Source organism: Gymnodraco acuticeps, unplaced genomic scaffold (assembly GCF_902827175.1).
Source record: "Gymnodraco acuticeps unplaced genomic scaffold, fGymAcu1.1, whole genome shotgun sequence".
In the NCBI taxonomy this organism is placed as follows: domain Eukaryota; kingdom Metazoa; phylum Chordata; class Actinopteri; order Perciformes; family Bathydraconidae; genus Gymnodraco; species Gymnodraco acuticeps.
In genome coordinates, this window is record NW_022990459.1 from 4,555,251 (window position 1) to 4,576,706 (window position 21,456).

General features: G+C 39.9%; 1 protein-coding gene across 1 annotated transcript in view; it reads right to left on the reverse strand.

Moving 5' to 3' along the window:
* ntf3 (neurotrophin 3) overlaps positions 1-21,456 on the reverse strand; it is a 32,735-nt gene extending 11,279 nt beyond the window's left edge. Inside the window, exon 1 of the mRNA XM_034226032.1 lies at positions 21,315-21,456. Coding sequence (XP_034081923.1) covers positions 21,315-21,332 — 18 coding nt within the window. The 5' untranslated portion in view covers positions 21,333-21,456. The remainder of the gene's footprint in view (positions 1-21,314) is intronic.

Genomic DNA, 21,456 nt, shown 5'->3' on the forward strand with positions numbered 1-21,456 from the left:
ATTAGCCATATAATCCGTTCTGAATGAGGCACACAAGCTTGCCCTTGCAAAGAAACTTGAGGAAACAACTTATTTGTGCTGCTGACCCTCATCTCAACCAACATAAAGCAGAGAGGGAGACCTTTGTCTTCATCTTATGGCGATCATTAGCAAAGACATGATTAAGCATGAATTGTATCATCTGCCTTGATTCCCGGTAATGACACACAGACTTCTGAGGACAGGTCAGGGCTTGATGAGGCAGATACTTGTGTTATACAAAATACAAAATTATACAAAGAGCAGATGTTTTCAGCTTCCTTTATCCGAACCTCAAAATGAGTTTGAAGGGCTTTCACCTCAGGCGAGGGCGAGGGGAAGAGAATATGAGAGGTCTGCAGTAGGAACAAAAGAGGGAATAAAAGAATGTGTGAAAGAGAAATCAAAGGAGGAGTGGAAATATATAATAAAATAAAAAGGAGTGTTTTATCATGAGGGCAGTTCATCATTCATTTACCATTACTTATAACGCAATGTGTAATAGTTGGTTGGCTGGTTTGTGATCAGGTGTATAACTGTTGAATGTAAAAAAGTTCTTACAAAGGACAGATGATTCAAATATTTTTGAATTATATAATATCCATATACACAAACAGTTTGAAGTCTACAGATATTTTTCTTCAGGAAATGTGCCTGCCCAGCAAGCATCTTTCTGTCAGGTTTTTGGAACTTTCTCTATCTGCATGAGAAGTTTTTAGGTTTCTTCTCACAAAGCATAGGATTTTAGCAGGTTTCTCATTTTTGTTTGAAACTTGATTCTATTGTTTTAAGAACTTGCAATCTCTCCCGACATCAAGTTTAGCTATTCCTTGAGTTCCTTGAACGTCCTTGTGCAACATTGTACAAGACTTCTTAGCTGGCATTTTAATTGACTCAATAAAATAAAATTGGGTAAAGTAGTAAAATGCTGGCGGGTGAAACTGCACTCTCTCTGGGTCTTAAACATTCACACTTTCTAGGTAGGATGAAAAGAGTTTAACAACAGTACATGATAAAATGCTGCTCGACCTGCATGTGCACATGAAAAAACACAAAGTCAGCACAGTGGTCCTGCAGTTCACTGCTGAGGAAACCTGTCTGTGCTTCTGCTAAGACGTTGATTATCCGCATCAATCCCCCAGGAGTTAAAGGCTCAGAGAGCATGAGCCTGCAGCTCTACATGTGGCCCCACAGACTGCATGCAAAAAGTTACCTCATGGACGTATATCTGCCCTCTCACATTTGTGTGTACTTATTGCACATTTACATTATGCAGCTCTCAGCTTCAGCGCCAGCTTGTAAAAGCAGCTTTAGTGAGCATAAAAAGCAGGCAGGCCAAGGGCCTAGTTTCATTTGCTGGGAAATTATTAGTACTGGTATTTTGGACGTGAACGGGAAATAGTCAAAAAAACGGGTTCACTAAAAGCTTAGGAAGTTGCAGTGCTGATGTAACCGATGTATAACTTCACTTGTTTATATTTCAGTAAAATCATTTTTGTCCATACTTTATTTGTAAAACTTGTCACTGTCACTTTATTTTTTAGATGCTTTTATTTTGAAAAGTACGTTTTATTTTGGTACTCTTGGTACCCGCAGATTTCTGCAGACTCGCGTTGCTTCAGGCCCCACTGAGGAGAAGTGTGAAGTTAGAAAGCTGATGAAGCCATTTCCTGCTTTAATTATTATATTCTGTTTTGCACAGAGAATAAATCCTGGTTGGCAAGAAAGAAGTCGTTCTCATTTACACAACACAACACAACGCAGAGATCACATGTGGCGTCAAATCAGACCGGTTACACTGACATGGCCATATATTCGTTTCAACCCGATATCACGGCAAGACGTGAACATGTGACGATTTACCATGTTGGGAGACGTGAAGATGTCACGATTTCGTCCCTTCAAACGTGACAGTTACACGGTATTGTTAACCCATGTTAACCAGTGGAGAAATAACCGGAAATGCCAAGCAAATGCTACCCCGACGGTTGTTATTGTCAATATTAATATAATAATGATTTATTTTTTAATAGTTACACTCGATTAGTCGATTTTCTTGTTGCCCCAGCTGGTCGACACCTCTTTTAGCAGAAACAAAGGCTACATTCATGTATTAAATCGATGTTAATCCATGCGTGTGGAATGGATGTGGAACCGGAAACAGACGTAGGCAAGATCCTCAGCTCGATGATTGGATGGTTTAGCCGCAATGCATGCTGGGATTTGGTGTTTATGTGATGTGAAATCTGAAAACGTTTTTTAAAAATAAAATAATACTTTATTCCGAGTGTGCTTGCTTTTCTCTTTGAAAGTCATCACATAACGGCATTGTAATACACAGTTCGGCTACATTAAATATTACATATCTGCCGTAGTTCTCTATTTATTGAGCCCTGCTGAGAAGACTTCTAGACAAACAGGAACAACTGCCGCCAAAACTGAAAACGTGACGTGGATCATAAATATATAAGCAATTAAACAGCATCTTACATTTCTTTTCACACAATACGTCATGCCGATCTAGATCCCTCCGCTTCGCGTTGGGCTCCTGATCAGCCTGTCGGTGTTCTTTTCCCCATAATGACCGCGTCGCTGCACATTATCCCGCTTATTACATGGCCACATTCTCAACAAAGTAACGACATGACTCCCAATATTAATTGAAATGCTTTTAAGGATTTAGAAAATGATTTTATTGATTTAAAAAATACTTGTATTGATTTAAATTGACATGCATCCACTAAGAAAAATAGTCCGTTGTTACTGTTTGAACTAACGTAGCAACGGCAGGAACTGCTTCGATAGTGTTTTTGAGGAGCTTTTTGATTACAGATTTGAAAACATCGTTGCTTGCTTTAACAGTAGCACAATTCATTATGTCAAACCTTGGAAAGTATCTAGATATCCCTGCCCTAATGCCAAAGTAACTGCCAACTCCCCTCTCCTGCAGGGGGGCGTGGTCAGTTGCAGCTCACAGAATCAGCCCCTTGCAAAAACAGCGCTGGAAAGAGCAAATAGAGCGAAATGAGGCATGGCTAAAATGCAGGATCTGTTTGGTATTTTGAAAAAAAAACTATATTTATATACTTTATGTATGGCCCTACAATATATGTTTCAAATATAGCATGATAGGTCCACTTTAAACATTAAAGAGTACTTTAGGTTAAGGTCTTCTTTTGAATAAGAAAAAAGCTTTGAGGGTATAGAAGAAGAATATGGAGGGATGAAACCCTCTTTAATGGTCACACATGCAGAGCACACAGCACACACAGTGACATTTGTATCTACAGATAAATATTAAGCCTGACAAAGTACTTAATATATTGCTTTCCTGCAATGTTAACTATGTTTAAGCACTTATTTTAACTGATATTATACATATGTATTATACTCTTATAAGATGTATGTAGATAGTATAAGAAATGTGCAGAATGACAGTTTAGTGGTGGAGGTATACACACATATTGATAGATGTCTTGTAATGCACTGTTGAGGAACCTGCGACCCAAGTTTGTCATTAATTGCATAACTACACCGTGTATAATATGATATGTTAATAAACTTAGCTTAGAAAATCTTGAAAGGGATGTGCAAACTAGTCATTATATACAGTCTTTAATTAACTATTAGTAGAGAATAACGAGTAATGAATATACTTTATAGAGATCCTATTAATATCTAATAATAAAATAATAAAATTCAATAACGTGCTTCAACCACCAGGTGTCCCTTTATATCAGCTGTGCACCGTTATGGTTTAAATACAGCCTATCTACCAATTGGATCAAATATAAAAGTCAGCCGAATTAGTGTTGATGCAAGGAGACGTATTGTGTGAAAATAAATGTAAGATGCTGTTTAATTGCTTATATATTTATGATCCACGTCACATCTTCAGTTTTGGCGGCAGTTCTCCTGTTTGTCTAGAAGTCTTCTCAGCAGGGCTCTATAAATAGAGAATTACGGCAGATATGTAATATTTAATGCAGCCGAACTGTGTATTACAATGCCGTTATGTGATGACTTTCAAAGAGAAAAGCAAGCACACTCGGAATAAAGTATTATTTTATTTTTAAAAAGCGTTTTCAGATTTCACATCACACAAACACCAAATCCCAGCATACATTGCGGCTAAACCATCCCATCATTGAGCTGAGGATCTTGCCTACGTCTGTTTCCGGTTTCGTTTATGATAGATGTATTTTGTTATACACACATTCCTTCACATTTACATTTTAATTTGCATTGAAGTATTTCGTGATGCCTTCTAACATGTTTTTAAATATAACTACAGTTATAGTTGAAGAGTTTGTAAATTAACATGAACCGAAGCTGGCAACGCAATCGCACAACGTCACGTCCGTTAATTCTACATCCACACGCATGGATTAACATCGATTTAATACATTAATGTAGCCTTTGTTTCTGCTAAAAGACGTGTCGACCAGCTGGGGCAACAAGAAAATCGGCATAATCGAGTGTGACTATTAAAAAAAAAAATCATTATGTCGGGGTAGCATTTGCTTGGTATTTCCGGTTATTTCTCCACTGGTTAGCATGGGTTAACAATACCGTGTAACTGTCACGTTTGAAGGGACGAAATCGTGACATCTTCACGTCTCCCAGCATGGTAAATCGTCACATGTTCACGTCTTGCCGTGATACTGGGTTGATTCGTTTATAAACTCAGTTTGCATTGGACTAATGGTCTAAGAGACCCGATAAATTGATTTTAATATTAGAGAATGTACTCTAAATGCTAACAGTGCTTACATTTCAAATAAAATAAAAAGTATATTTTTATGAGCAAATTGACCAAGTTCTATTGATTCTACAGTAACAAGAGGTTACAAGAGGTTTCGACATCATAGACATTGTAATAAAGTGACAATGAATATGAGCAGCTGAGCAGGTGAGTGAGATGATGAGCGGATGTTGCTAGAAAAGTGGGGAGGGGGCACTGACCTAACAGGCCCTGAGCCTCCTGAGCTGACCAGATGAAGAAAGCACAGATGAGACAGAAACATAGACATCCTTGTTCTTCTAAATATAAAAGACACATTTTCTTTGTGAACCATTTGTAATCGTTTTTACTTGGACATGAGGTCCCTGCAGATGTATTCTGTGATTTGGTTTGGTCCCGAAAAGCTTCTGATTAATCTATTAATATAACTCATGTCTTGTGATGGTGGGTTGGGAGCAGATTGGGGTTATCTTTCTGTGGGGAGAAGATCATCGATTTACTCTCTGACTGACTGGATTAGAGTTATTAAGTAATGGCCTATGTGAAATGAGATTAGGATAACATTTAAAAACTGGAGACATGACAAGGATGCAGTAATTGGAGGAAGAAAGGAAAAGGGTGGGGAAACATTGAAGTATTATCAGCACACAGTTTATCCCTCAGGTTTAACCGAAGCAGTTTGATCAGATTATGATATTATGGATCTCAGCTTTACTGACATTTCAACTCATACGAAGTTTTGACAGATGACAAACATCTCCACCTGGAGGAAATGATCTGCAACAAGCGTGGATAACAATATGAAATACTGGGATTATAAACTCTGAACATAAATGACAAAACATAGAGAAGGAACCCTAACCTTTTAACCCTCGATCCTGAGAATAATTTCTACAGCACACAACTAATTTCCAACGCTAAAAACAATTAAACAATAGCAGACCAAACATTGTAAGAGATTTCAAAGGATTAGTGATCTCTGACTCATGGATTAATAGGGATCATGCTGCTATGGTTGATGTAGAACGACAGGTTTTTGTTGACTAATTTGAATTTAAAAGAGGGTGGGAGATTTTATAAATTGATTAAAGATATAAAATCAAAACTGCCAGCATGTCACTGGTTGTAGACAATATCATGGAGAGTTTCACCGTACAAATTAAGATCAACACATTTAAAATATCTAATAATAAACTGCATTTATAAAAACCCAGGATTTTGCAGATATAGGGACGGGTATGTGGTCAGGGCTGTAAGATGTGATAGACAATAAGAAAGTGGTCTTTGGCTTTAGAGATTTTGACTTTGACGTGCAAAAACCCACATAATCATAACTAAACTAAATAGTTCATTAATTCACAGTATAATCCTATATGCTTAAATCACAGGTTCAACTGGATTAACAACACAGTTCAGCATTGTTGCTGACACAAATGTTATTGATTGGAGACTACTATTGTAAGCGGACCATTCAAACACACAAGTTGACTTTTATAAAATGTATTATGTCAACAGATTTCACATAACTGTAATAGGTTAGTTAAAAGCAATAATATTACGTTTTCATAAGAAATATTAGGTTCAACTTAATATTATTGCCATTGACACTTTCGAAGAAGACCTAAAGAAGACTGGAATAAAGTGTATTGGGAAGATGTAAACGAAGCTTATGAGCTTTTTTCCATAACAAGGAACCACGAGGTGACTCATGCCCAACCATTTCTGAAGATCTCTCTTCCAGTCCCATGTATTTAGGCCTAGCTAGTTCTAAGAGAATAATCACAAACTGCATGAGAAGCCAAAACAAACATACCACTATAACACCTCTATCAGCTGACGCCAACAGGCAGGAAGGAAACTAAACGCAGAGCTCGCAGCAACACAAGCTCTCAGGCCTGTGCTCAGCGAGGGGAGAAAGTGATCAATAAACTGGGTTAAAATGTTATGGGCCTAGGAAAACATTTCCCCCAACATCCGGAAACCACAAATCTGATGAAAAACCACACACACACACTTTAATAATGATGTTGAATTGGGAAGTTAGTGTCTGACTTAAGACAAATATTTCTTTCAATGATTTGAATGCCTTCCAGGAGAGAATGTGTCCTATCATTTCAATCAGATAGACTAAGATGTTTTTGACCTTTTCCACATCCTCAGGTTTAGTTGTTTATCAGATATCAACCCACATTTTCTTCTTAGGCCATCTTTTAAAGTGTACTTTTGTTTTCCAATATAGTCCTTTAATCCATTTCCAGTATTAGGCCATAAGCTGCCTCTTTTGTGAATCATGAAGTTGTTTTACAGGATTCCTTCTCTGATGACACTGCCAACCGTGACATTATGATGATTTGGCATTACTTCTAACCATGAATGTGCAGTGATAACAATGCAGTAGCAGTGCAAACAGCATGGTTATTATTTCACATTTAGCTTGCCTGTAAATGAATAATTTTTTCACAAAGCGAGAAAAGGTCAGCAAAACAATCTCTTATGCCTGCACCCCTTTTAATGCAGCACGTGTGTGTGCATCTGCTTGTGTGTAGTCGTCAGTGCAGCCTGTGGCAATAGAAGTCACACACACAAAAGTGTGTGTGACTCCTATGAGCAAGTGCTTGCAGTGTGTGTGTTAGTGTTCATGTTTGCAATTAGGTGAATGAAAGTTACGTTAATTTACGTGTGTGTGTGTGTGGCAATTCAAACAAACAGAATCACTGTCATCAGCACTTCAAGGCAAACACAGGAATGTTTGTTGGATCTTTTAAAAAAAGCAAAGCGTTAGAGCAACATGTCGTGACTTTTTCTTGGCCAAGCGCAGCCACTTCTACTGGTTTTGGATAGCTACTTAAGAGCTTTACATGTTAAGACCTGGAGTATCCTGGAGCAGTCCTTGAAGATTAATACTTTAGGGCTGGCCCTGTTATGTGAGCCAAATACGTTGGAGCCTTGACAATTTTTGAATAATTAGAGGAAGAAAAGAAAGTGTGAGGAAGGTAAAAAGAGGCTAGGTGAAGAAAAAGGTGTAAGAAGATTAAGCTGTTAAGAAATGAAATACAAAGGAAGTGACAGTGAGCAGCACACTTTTGTCTAACCTCTGAACTGATTCTTTCTGCGATGGCTGAATAAGGCAAGCTGTCAAACTTTTGCTCATTTGCACATTCTTTAATCTATTTAGGGGCGAAAGACGATTTACTGTATTAGCTGGTTCCCTAAAGCCAATGATTAAATCTCAACCTTTCCTTAAATTGTACATTTAATGAAGGGATACCACCTATGTGCACTTCCAAGTAATGTGAATGTGTTATAAGTGTATTTTGAAATAAGCAAAGCGAATAAAACTTCAGGTGAGATAGGCAAACATTTGATTAACGTGTTTTCTTAGGCTACATTTGGAGGAAAATGAACAAATAGCCCATCTGCTTAAAAGAAAATACTTTATTAAAAGCACTATTCTTGAGCATGAATAAAGAAAACGGGTGGTTTTAATGTAAAAATAATCATTTCAACCACTGCCTGCAAAACCATGATCCACTTACTCATGCTTACTTGTGGCTTAGTGTGCTGCATGAGTCAAACATGAAACTGCTAGGAAAAATAAATACTCGCGGAAATCCGGTCAAGTCTGATTCCTTTCGTGTGTTCATATACTTTGCCAATAAAGCTGACTATGAAAGAAAACAAAGTCAAACACGTTAAGTAAAGAATGCTTCAAATATGGATGTGGCTCATTCTAACAAAGAGGAAAGAAGATCTATACATCACAAATTCAGTATCCCACAGAATGTGAAACATGCGTTGAATACATTACATTACATTACATGTTACTTGTTAGACGCTTTTATCCAAAGCGACTTACATACTCAATACTGGCAATCCCCACAGGAGCCATTTGGGCAATTTGGGGTGAAGTGTCTTACCCAGGGACACAACGACATGCTGACTGCAGTGGGGTTTGAACCTGTGCCAAAGCAGTGTGCCAAACCAGAAAATCCTCCGAAGGGATTTTCTCCCGCCAATGTCTGAGCCCTAATACGATCCAATTGACTCCAGATGTTACGGCACAGAGAGAGCGGGAACACGACGGATAAAGATTTCCGGTCTGTGGCTCGGCTTTATTTATACCGCATAATATAATTCAGAAAAAATAGTTGCAATAGGTGAAATAATGTGCCTAACAGTGCTATTACCTAGAAAGGTACAGATATGCAGTGAATCTGTGGAATGCTGAGGGGCTTGTGACGTCTTGATCTTTATGCATCTTTCCCAAGCTCACATATAAATGAACTTGTTGAGAGCGGAATGAAAACATTGCTCATGTTTAGCATGTTTCAGAGAGACAGAACGACACAAGGAAGTTGATTGCAACAGATTCATCTGGATTTCTGAACCTCCATCTCCCCACCATCTGGTCTCTTTTGGGAGAGGGAGTGGTGGGAATGAGGATAAGCCGGAGGAGATGTGGAGATTTTTCACTGGAATTCCTGAAACATCCTGGAATTCACAAGTCCACACAAGGGAAACCTGTGTTTCAAGTCAAGGGGTTACGAAGCAATTTCAAATATGATAATGTGTTCCTCCAGCACATGTCACACTGAAAGTAATAATCCCACACGTTTTTTGTGTCAATGGATTGAGATTGATGCTGCTCCCAAGTCTTTTTGTCGGGGTCAATGATCAGACTGATCTTTTTTCATGAATGACTGCCTCGTTGCACATTATCCCGCTTGTTACACAGGCGCATTCTAAATAAGCCAACCACTTGACCCACAATATTAATAACATTTGATCATTTAAAATGACAGCAGCACTGATCAAGGTTTTCTGTAACTGTCTGGCAACCTTCATGTAATGTCAATACTCCACTAGTACATTAACTACTAAGAAATAAAGTCTTATAAATCCATGACACGTCAATTTAGCAGTTCTGTTTTTTTGTAGAAATTCAACAAACAAGATATAATACTAAAAGGTGCTGGTTTTGTAAGAAGAGGCCAGACTAGATGTTTCTTATTTGATAATATTATAATACTCATGTAAGTTTATAGTTATTACTTCACTAACCTGTGCTATTATCCACTTCCTCTGGGAAGAGGTCTTAGAAGTGATGATTCTTAAGGCGAGCCACATTTAGGTTTTATTTGACTATTTTTATCTTTTTGTGTCTGTAGATTTTTCTAAATTCACAAAAAGTTAGCATTACATGCCACATAGCATATTTAGCATTCCATTTGAGAAGATGTGTAATAGATGTGTGTGGTCTTATTGTAAGTGATCAACTGGGTTAGTTTCATTGAGATGTCTTTAAGTTACAATGTCTTACCTATTTACCTGTAGTTGACCTCTTAACACCACATTTTAAATAGAGTACATTTTAAATCTTACTTTCTGATGGAGGCTGTTTATATGATCGGACTTGTCTTCCTCCTGCCTTTCTCTGTTTTCACCCCCCAGGTGTTAGGGTAAGATAAGTGAAGGGATGGGCAAAATTCCAATCATAACAGTGAATTACCCTCTGAATATTTGGCCGTCTGCAGCCAGGTGAGTCATCGGCATATTCCCTTCAGCAAACTAGTTTGTGTACATTTGTGGTTGCAGAGCAAGCGTCTTTTGTTTGGCGCATGTTCATGTTTGCAATTTAAGAGAATGAAAGTGTGTGGGCCTCTGTGTGTATACAGTATTTTTCCAACACAGAGTGCACACAGGTACACATTCCTTCAGCTGACAGACCAGAACACACACCTTACGAGTTTGACCACATAAAGCACGGAGAGAAGAAACAGAGAATATTTGTGTGGATTCTCTAAATATATGAACAATATCACCAGTGCGTGATCCAATTACACAACTTGTGGACCATTTATACTCTCAAATAATTGTTCAAATGTGAGCTCTATGCAAAAAATATTGAGAAGTTGAAAGCGTTTTCAAACCTTGCCCCCATTTCATCCTTAAAAGTCCTTTGTGACATGGTTCAGTAATGGGTCATTGTAGGAGAGCAAGCAACAACATTTCTATTGAGTAATAGTGAAATTATGATTAAGTTCCCTATTGTCTTAGTTAGATAAAACAAATATATAAAATATAATATAGTACAACGAATACAATAGACTTTCCTGCCAATGCTTTTCCATTATCACACTGATTTACAACATGCCAAGAAATGCAGTCATGCACAAGCAAAGGGCAAGGAAAACGTAGACTGTGGGAAAGTATATGTAGCTGTGAACAAAAGAGATTTCAAAAGCCTGAAATAATCTGGTCGCCCCTTTGGTTTATGGGTTTGGACACCATCCATAAACTACATAAACTATTGTCTCTGGTTCAAGTCAATGCTAATAAAGCTGTACTTGTGTTACCTAATGAAATGTTGAAAGAGAATTGGCATTGCATATGTTTTCTACGATTTGTGTAAGGCCGTAAGGCCCTGTCACACTGTCCCGAAATTGACACCCGATGGACACACGAATATGGAATTGTGAATATCGCACGATGATGGCCCCGAACCACACACGAAGGCAACATTTACATTACATTTAAGACATACAACTGCAATGAAAGTACCAAAAACAATTGTGTTACAGTACTATGATACTGTACTGATATCTTCAGACTTTGTTCTTTACTTTATCCGTCGTTATATGTAGAAAATATTACGTTTTCTCCGTAATGTTGTTTCCATAACAACAACAACTTCCTGTCAACTGTCCTTCAACATAATATATTATATCCTTTTTAGTTTCACAGAACACAAATTGGGTTATTTACATAATATATTTACATGATTTTGTTGTGCAATAAAACAACCCGATGGACACACGATAAAGGAAATGTTCAAATTCGGCTGTGATCGTAGCAACATCGGGCCATTCGTGAGGGCATCTTAAGCCATCGTATGACCGCCGGTGGAGTTTCTCAGGCTCCGGCAGCAACTTCGTGAGCGGTGGCAAAATCTTTGGCATGCCAAAAAATTGCCGAAGGACCTTGCGAAGGTTCATTTTCGTGTTGAATTCGTGTGTCAATTGTGCCCTTCGTAAGGCCATCGTGAGGGCATCTTGTTATCATCGGTGCCATCGGGCATTCGCCCCGATCAGAGTGAGGGCGAATGCCCGATGGCACCGATGATAACACGAAGATGACACGATTTGACAAGATGTCCTCACGAGTGCCTTACGAAGTTGCCGCTCACTAAGTTGCTGCTGGAGCCTGAGAAACTCCACCGGCGGTCATACGATGGCTTAAGATGCCCTCACGAATGGCCCGATGTTGCTACGATCACAGCCGAATTTGAACATTTCCTTTATCGTGTGTCCATCGGGTGTCAATTTCGGGACAGTGTGACAGGGCCTTGAATGATGCACGCAATTGAGTATAAGATTGTCCAGCATTAAAAAGTAAGGGAGGTGGTGTCTGCTTCGTGGTCATTTCAAGTGGTGCTCAGATGTCTCTCTACTGGTGCCCGATGACATTATACTACGGATTGCGGTACAGACATTAACGGAACAATTGTTATGCACGTTTGGAGAGCTCGCAGGCTGCTGAAGTACAGATATCCCAGGTTTCCTGCCCTTCTGTTTTAGACAGGCAGGTGTGTGAACTTTTGGAAATGACACTGCTCCAGTTTAAACAGTTTGAACAGTCCACCATGATCGTTTCAGTCCCCACAAACACAAGATCCATCTTTCTCAACAACTACTGCCTAATTGCCCTCAATGTCCTGACGGGCCGACCCCAGGCATTGCCGGCGGGTAACATCACATCTTCCACCGTGACCCTTTAACATTGGAGCCCCTCACGGCTGCGTGCTCAGCCCTCTTTTTTTCTCCTGTTTCACACACCACTACGTGACCACACACAACTCTAACACCATCGTGAAGCTTGCTGACGACAGCCGCCATGGGCATGATCACTGACAGCAATGAGACTCTGTGCAAAAGGGAGGTCAAAGCCTTGAGATATTGTTGCACCGCCCTAAAACTTAAAGACTATTGGTTGAATCTGCTCAGCACATCACTACGACAGAGCTGTCATCCAAGATATTAAGGATTGTTTTGAAGTTGAAAAAATGATGGTCTCTATCAATGAATCCTACTTTACCCATGGTGTCTTTTGAACACAAACCTCTTTCAGAATGCCCTTGCATTGTTTATAGTGCAGGCTGTATAATCAAAAGTATTCATGCCAAAATAATTCACTTGATGAATGGCTCATCCAAAGCCCAAGAATACATTACCGTTTTAAGGTTCCAAATACTTTTCTGTGTGACTGGTTGAATGAAGTGGACATGTAAAATCGGCGAAATGTAGCTTAAAGCCTGAAATTAAAGAGAGAGAACTGAGCAGGACTATGTTTCCATGTCCCACTGAGAGGCCACAGGTAACTTCACACCATGCCTTCACACTTCATAACAGAGCAGATTACTAAAGAGTGAAGCCAGCTGCTCCTGTGTACTCTGTGGCACATGTCCGTCTATTGGATAAAGGAGAGCAGCAGTGTTGACACAAGTCTGTTAGTCCTAAATGAAAGAGAGAGGAGGAAAGAAAAACAGAGAGCCTCTATCAATCTCCTTCTTACATAACAGGCCAGACACACACACACACACACACACACACACACACACACACACACACACACACACACACACACACACACACTGAAAGCAGGATCAACTGAAGTTTGTTCTCTTTTCTTCCTGTGTCTTTTGTTGGAATCACTCTGGAGTTACATTTCTCTTGACTCCCCTTCACAGCAGCAGGTTGACAGAGTGTGTGGAGTGATCGGCGGAGCAGTAACTAACCCAAATCAGCCGCAGAGATCAGGGAAGCTAATCCGGTGCCAAGCCTAATAGAATCACAGACAGGAATAGACCATAGGGCTCAACAGTGGCTTTGGCCTTGCTTCAACGTGTGGGCCAGCGTGTGTGTGTGTTTCAACCCAGTCTCATGGCATTTCGTGTTCACCAACACGATTTTTAATCTATTGATTCGTGTTCACCAACACCCCTTTTTTCGTGTTGCACAGCACGATTTTAAAAGCAATGTATTTCTACTGGTAATGACGCTCATGGAAGCACGGCATTCGTTTGTGTCGGCTGCCCTTAAAGGCAATGTGAGCGTCCATTCTCATTGGATAACGGAGAATTGTACACCCGGAAGTAAGTATTCCCCTTACTGTCGATTGATTTTACAGTGATATCTGCACTACTCATCGACTAAAAAACACCAGATTATCCTTGTTAATTAATTAATTAATTACATATGTCTGTTACCTGAGTGGTCTAAGGCAGGAGCAGTTTAGACAGTGTGCACTGCCGGAGGATCTCGCAGCATACAAGCAACACACCCAAACTGGTTTTAAGCAGTAGTTATGGCCCTATGCTCACTGCCCTGACTTGGTATGCCCTTGGTTCTGATTTGCATCCGGTGCTTACTGTACTTACTTATCTTAAAGAGGGTCCCAGTGTCATAATCAATCTGTTTAGTTCCAGTTCTCTGAGTGTTGCAACAAATTGTAATATTCCAGAATTAAAGTGTTTAATTGTAAAGTCACACACTAGTTCTGGGTTGAGTTATTATAGATGAACTGTCTTCATTGGAAAGTGTAATGAATGGGTCCCAGCAGCTCATGTTTTCCCCGAGGTCCTGCAAGTAGATTCATCAGGACACAAAGTACTGTAACAGAGAACCCAATAATTATGTATCAAAGATACGAAAGGCAAATTCGCAGGTATTTAGTAATATGTGTGTTTATGTAATGATATATATGCTTACATAATGACATAATAACTATGTTTGCCGGTCTTGGTGAAGAAGACGTCAATTTTTTATGAAATTAAAGTTGTTGAAATCAAATGTTTTCCCCCTTCAAGGGGTTTTCAGACAGGCAATGATTGACATGCTTTATAATTATTCGTTTAATGAAGGGTAAGGGGCAGGTTGGGTGGTGAGGGCCCCCTGACAGCGCAAAAACCCTGGCATATAGCATAGTGCTAGCATGCTTAACTAAACTCACTGATAAACGTCTTAACTGCACTAATCCAAGGTTAGTAATTGCATTGTTTAGTCATAGTTTCTTTATTTGCCATAGCTTATAAAGAAGATAGTTGTACGGCAGGGATACAGTACAGCAGCGATGACAATGCTATGGTTATTAGCACCTAGCGCAGCGCTTGTCGATTAACACGAGGAGCACAGTGAGACCCCAGATCTTTAACTGGTTACCAGCACTTGTTCTTTCCTGTGTGTGTGAGAAATTGAGAGCCACCGTACATCTTCCTATAATTACCATGAAATAGCTCTCGAAGCACGATAGATTAGACAAGGATAAAACAAAGTAATGAACACAATATGTCACATGCGGCACACATGATCAATTCTCCCCAGAAAAAGTATGAACTGCACCAACTTTCTGAAAGTGGGTCAACAACTACAGCAACAGATAATTAAAGAGCTTGCCAAAAACAAAAGTCACGATAGGATCTGTTTTGCAGTCTTGTTCTGATCTCAGTCATCTGACTGAGATCCTAATATACGTTTTTTTGAATGCCTGTTCAACCCATGGTCGCTGAAAGTAGGACTCATTTGTTGTCATTCTGCAACACATTTGTAGTTTTGTCCATTTATGCTACACTAGAAAAAAATGACAAAACAAAACATAGCAAAACAGTGCACATTCCTGATTTATAAATTACATCAGTAGGAAGTACTGTATACAACAGCATGCAAACAAAATTGTAAATTTAAATAATTTTCAGAAATGTGTTTAACACTAACAAATGTCCCATTTGTGTGAGAGACAACATATAATGGTTTGGTGTTAGCGCTGTCATTCCACATTATAAACTCATGACGCTCACTTTTGTTTGATGTATTCATACATTTGAATGAGTGCAGCTATTTGAATTTGCCTTTGCATTTTACCGTAACAACTGTCGTTCTTTCTGTCTTCCAGTACAAACAAATCATGCTTTTCCCGCATGTAATCAATATTTACCGTAAACAAACTAACTACAACTGTCCTTCCACACGCATTGTGGCAAACATAATTGTTCTATTCCGTGTCGAAACTCAGTGTCACACAATATTGGTCCCTCTCCAGCTTGATACTTGAGGGAATTAGCCTGCAAACATCTATTTCATATAAGCCAAATCTCCTATACTGAGATACTGCTGCCACAATATACTTGTCTTCTATTAATTGACATATAGCTTGAATAGCAACACCAGGCGCAGCACTGAAGAGCCAACCAATGACTTATGATTAGGGTTAGGGTCTGTGTATCTCCAAATAAGTGATTCAGACTTGTGGCTGGTAAATATAGATATGTGATGTACATAGGCCACCACATATGGGATCTGATACCCTTCAGGATATTTAACTGCAAAGCTCACTTACACAAGGACCGTGTTAAGGGGATTTTGGCTTTGTTTGTGTGTGTATGTGTGGTTTCTCCCTCGGGCCGTCTGAACATCTGTCAGCTTAAATATCAAAGGTGTCCTCTAACCTGACACATCAGTGTTCACAGATGTCATCTATAGGCTCCTTAGTCCGAAAGGAGAAAAATAAACTGATTGTACAATAGCCTTTCATTTGGCAGGTTACCAAGAGGTCACTCAGAAGGTGGAAACCTCTCGTAAAACCAACAAATGTGCAGTCAATTGGAGTGATTTTGGTTCTAATTTCATGGTTTTATTTTGCCTTAGCTGCAGAAGGCCCCAGATCTTAATCTGATATCATCAATAATATAATACAACAGTACATTGTGTAAGGCCGACTCATTTTAAAGTAATGGAAATATATGGATAACCTTCTACGACACATCTGCGAAATCTTTCTGTAGATGGAGCAGTTCAGTACTGTAGGGATTGAATAGCGTTGAAAAGGCATAACTGTGTTTGAGTACAATGTTAAAGAACTTAGTATAAGTATTTCTGTCCCGCTTCGGCAAAAAGGTTTTCAGCTTCTAATAATATATTTTACTGGCAACTGGATTTGAATTTGATCCATAAAAGATCAAAACAAAGTAAATACATGTAAATAAAACACACAATGCTAAAGATACAAACCACCCGAACCACTATTATAACTTCAACATTGAACTGAGTCTCAAGTTCTATAATAGGATCTGCATAAACAAAAACAAACCATCAAGAGCCATCTAGGAAACATACATGCAAATCAAACAGGAAGCAGTCGATTTGATTGACAGCTCTTTCTTTTTGTTAACTTATCATAGAACAGAAATGAAGCTATTCTGTCAGTTTGATTGGATTTAAATGTAAGTAAGGCATTGTCTCTTAACTAGTGAACTCTCTGTTTAAATATAGGATCCGATCTAGACACAATCGAGATAAGATGTAGGTATGAGACGACGTTGGTATAAAAGATCCACACCAACATACAAACATAAATCAATCACTAGGTATAGTAGTACATCTATAGAGGCATATGAGTAAATGAATGTCTTATACGGGAATTCACTGTAGTCGGCCCTATCATTCATCAGCTGTCTCAGGACCAGGAAGGTCTCAGGAGGTCACAGATTCAGAGATTGAGAAGGGGATGTAGAGCGAAGGGGGACATTAAGATCCGCACAGTCAATGTGAGCCAGATCAGGAAAATCGCTGAGACAGAGAGGAAGATTATCAGGTCAAAAAGGACAGAAAGAGGAGGGCTGAACTGTCATATGACCGAAGTGCCGGGAAGGCCAGGCCTCACCTTCAAACCACATGATCTCTATCTCAGGGAGACAACGTTTAATTCAGGATATCAGTTGAGAGTTACATGGAAATAAGTGTTGAGGTTAAAGGAATGAGTCCTCTACGAGTGTCCTGACATGTATTTGTGTGTTTCTGCACTGTTCTAATCCAAAAACGTACTCTGTGTTTTGCTGTAACCAGCCGTAAGAATGTAAACACTGAGCTAAATGTATAAACCATCTAGCAGCAGGCCGGGCTGTGAAACTGCGACAGTATAGATCCACACACACGAACGAGAGAAGTATGGAACAAATTCCAACTTTTTCCTAAACACAGCAGTTTCGACTGAAGCATCACAGATCTGCAGTTCACTTAGTTTACTGCACAGAACGTCTTCCTATTTAGGCTTTCAATTCAGATTGAAAGGACTAGAAAAAGGCTCTACAAACCCCAAGTGCTTGGCCCCAGTAATCTTGCGAACAACACAAATCTATTAGAAAAGTGCTTCAGTTCCACTTGACTTTGATCATAAAACTGTCTTGAAAAGCAGTAACAACCTGCAAGCAATGTTGAAGTGGTTCAAGAGTTGCGAAGTGGTGGGGGGACCTCAGGGAACTGACATGGGCCTAACGCAGATTATAGGACATCTGTTGCATTGTTTTACTTACTCTCACCAACACACTGCGTTCTACCGCACTGTTTCCCTTCAAAATGCTTTTTCAATGCTTGCGATCTGAAGTGTTGATCTTAATAATTTTTCCCAAAATGCAGCACAGCTGTGGCGGGAAAAAAAGAAAGTCCCATATGAATTTGGATCTGGATTCAGAATCAGAGGAACCTTAATTATTACAATTTACTAAGTCTGGCAGTGCCCTTGCATTAGATAGTTAGGGTTGTATTCTGATGTAAAAAAACACAACATTATATTCAGCTTTAGCAGAGTTAAACAATCACAAGATTATCTTTCAGTTCATACAAAAGTCTTTCTCACATCCCTTCAGCGCTTCTCTGCACAAACACAAAAAAAGAGAGAATTCTTCAAAGGAGTAACTTAATATTATTGAGATAATTGATACATCCTGTTATCCTGAATCATTCCACAAGAAATAGGCACACTTTCCTGTTATTCTTTTTGTTACCAAGCAACTTCTTGTATTCACTGTAGCCTGATTTTACTACGGGGGTTATGTTATTGTTTACTTTTCTGAATCTGAAAATGTCAAGTGTACATTAAGACACAGCATGGGGAGAGGTGAAGATTTCTGAAGACACTAGAACACGGCTTGTGCCGATTTGCAATCGGATCAGATTGAAAGAATGATTGTTCATTGCCTTTTCTCCCTTGTTTTTCGGTGCTTGCCTTGCAGATAAATGTAACTACATTGCATGGGGGGAAACAATCGTTACAAAAGGTCCGTGAGATGCTCCGCCTTGGCGTTGCCCCCAGGGTTCGGATGGCATCTATTGGCAAAAACGGTTAAACAAAAGGAAAATATAACTTTTGGCTCAAATCCATAAATTCAATCAGACTTCCATGAGATTTCAGGAACATCTTATGAATGGAGGACAACAGGTGACTGTTTAAGAGAGAGCTCTGATGTAGCAACCAAAAGTAAGAGATAAACAGGAAAGCTACCTAACCTGCATAATTTCATCGGTTTGTTTGTAATTAGCAATGCACCATGTCTCTATCTGACAGCTACACATTCACACTCCTGCAAGCCTGCAGGCAAAGAAATCTCAGAGAGTGTAAATGAGTCTTTTACGAGATGTGTTCCAAAGTGCAGTGTGTTTCATTTCATATCGCTCTTAGACTTCATCTTTGACTGTCCGGCATCTCAATAGTTCATCTTTCCACTTGTTCTCACAGTTTGTATCTCTTTGTCTAGAACCAGCTTAGTTCAGCATGCTTGGTAAACCCTGTGTTAAGTCTGTGATACTAAACCCATAACTACTACAAAAAAGTAAATAAAAGAAAGTAAATAAACTGTATATCTAAGTTAGAAAACCCTATATTGAAATGTAGCACCTACATTCCTCCTTACCCCGGTCCCTAACTTTTCTTGTGGGCAAACAAACAATTGCAACCTTTCCAAAGAAGCCACAAAAGTATTGTGCATTTACAATGTTGTTTATTTCTGTCACCTGGTGTTTGCAGACCAGCCCTGCAACATGAATGAGAGGAAGAGTACAGCAGATAGAGGCGGGGAGTTGGATACACACAAAAGGCAAAAATGTTGGAATGCAGAGCCAAAAAAGACAACAGCAACTCTCCATAGTAACACTATCAGTTTATTAAACATCCTGGGAGCCATGTTGGCTCCTTTATATACCCTTAAACTTCTGTATGTCCTCCCCATGAGCCAAGAGCCTAATGTGGTCACACCCTGTGCTCCTAATAGTTTTTTTCTTTCTGCTGCAGTAAAACACAAATTGAACATTGTTAAACTGAGTCTTTGCAGCTGCACGCAGCAGCCCAGATGTAGTAGAACGTTTTCTCATGGAGAGCCTGGGAGGCACTCAAGTGCCATAAATGGAGTTACATGATAGAAGCTCCTGGTTCCTTTTTTGAGTCCTATTATCCTTTTCCTGCTGTGCGCCTGCATGTCAGGAGGGGCTGTGCGTTAAATCCACAGCGGCAACAGCTGCTCCAGCAGAGGCTGAGCGCACACAAACACACTCAAGGACATGCACGCGCAAAAGCGGACTCCCACAGGCCACAGCAGCAGGAAGGCATCATTTAAGGCTCAAGAAACCAACTCATGCGTGCCTGTGGGCAAAGCTACCCAAACCGCACTTCGTATCAGACATTGCCTACACCGCTGCACGACTCGGGGCATGCGCACAACTGTCTCCGTGTTATGTTATCAGGCTGGACACACGCGCACAGTATGTATTGGTTACTTAGCTCTAATCACATCCACTGCTCCCATCACTCAAATTCTGCTGTCTGGGGAAACACGAGGACGTATACAATGTTTCCACAAGAGTACTCGCATTAACCTCAACTCTGCAGAGAAAACTTCACATCCCCAAAGTGATCTCATTTTGACATAACCTAAAAGGTTTCCCCCCTTGAAAAGGGGGAGGTCTCTACAAAAATGATCAATTATGTAGTTGCACTTGTCAAAAAGGATAACGTTTTAAGACTGCATGAGACTTGGAGAGGGGCAGTTTACATGCAAACACAAACAAATATGCACACGGGGAAGGGAACGCGCGGGGAGGGAAAGGGGGCCGATTCAACGCAAAGTCCGCCTTTGTTGTGGGAGTCAACTGACACATAAGCTTTCACTCCGTCTAACGCGTGAGTACTCCAAAGACACAAACTGGACCACATCTGCACCTTTCCGTGCGCGTTGAGCTAGTTCCGCTCCCGAGTGCATGGTAAACAGCAGGAGTCTCTAGTGTATGTGTACGTAAACGAGCTCAGCAAAGACCCAACCTCTTGCTCTACCTGAGCAAACGGAGCGGAGGAAGAAGAGTGTGCTTGGAGGCAGCGCACGCGCGTCTCACAGTCTGCTTTAGTTTTACCTGCCGAGACTCAGCTTATAAAAACAACTCGCCACTAAAGTTGTCATGCAACTCATTTGTGAATAAAAATAAAAATAATTTGGAACACTGAGAACCAATTTCACGACTTTTAAAAGTTATCCCCAAGTCCACCAACTCCAGCAGCTCGAAAGGTGCTCATCACACGCTCTGTGACTAAAGTGCAACTTTGTGCGTCTCTGTCATCTGTCGTACACAGTGCACGCTGTGTGTCAGGTTCTGTCACTCCACTCGTGTCAGACTCTGTTCCTCAGCGACATCTTCTTCAGCGACATAAAAAAACAAATGAGTAAAGCAGTCCCTACCGTAATAAAGGTAACCATAGCATCGGCGGGTAGCTATCCAACAAAGTCGACATGAAGGAGATTATTTTTCAAACAGAATCCTTTGGCGAAAACGTCCCACTGTCTGAGGGCTGCCGCCAGTCTGTGCACTACACTGGCTCTG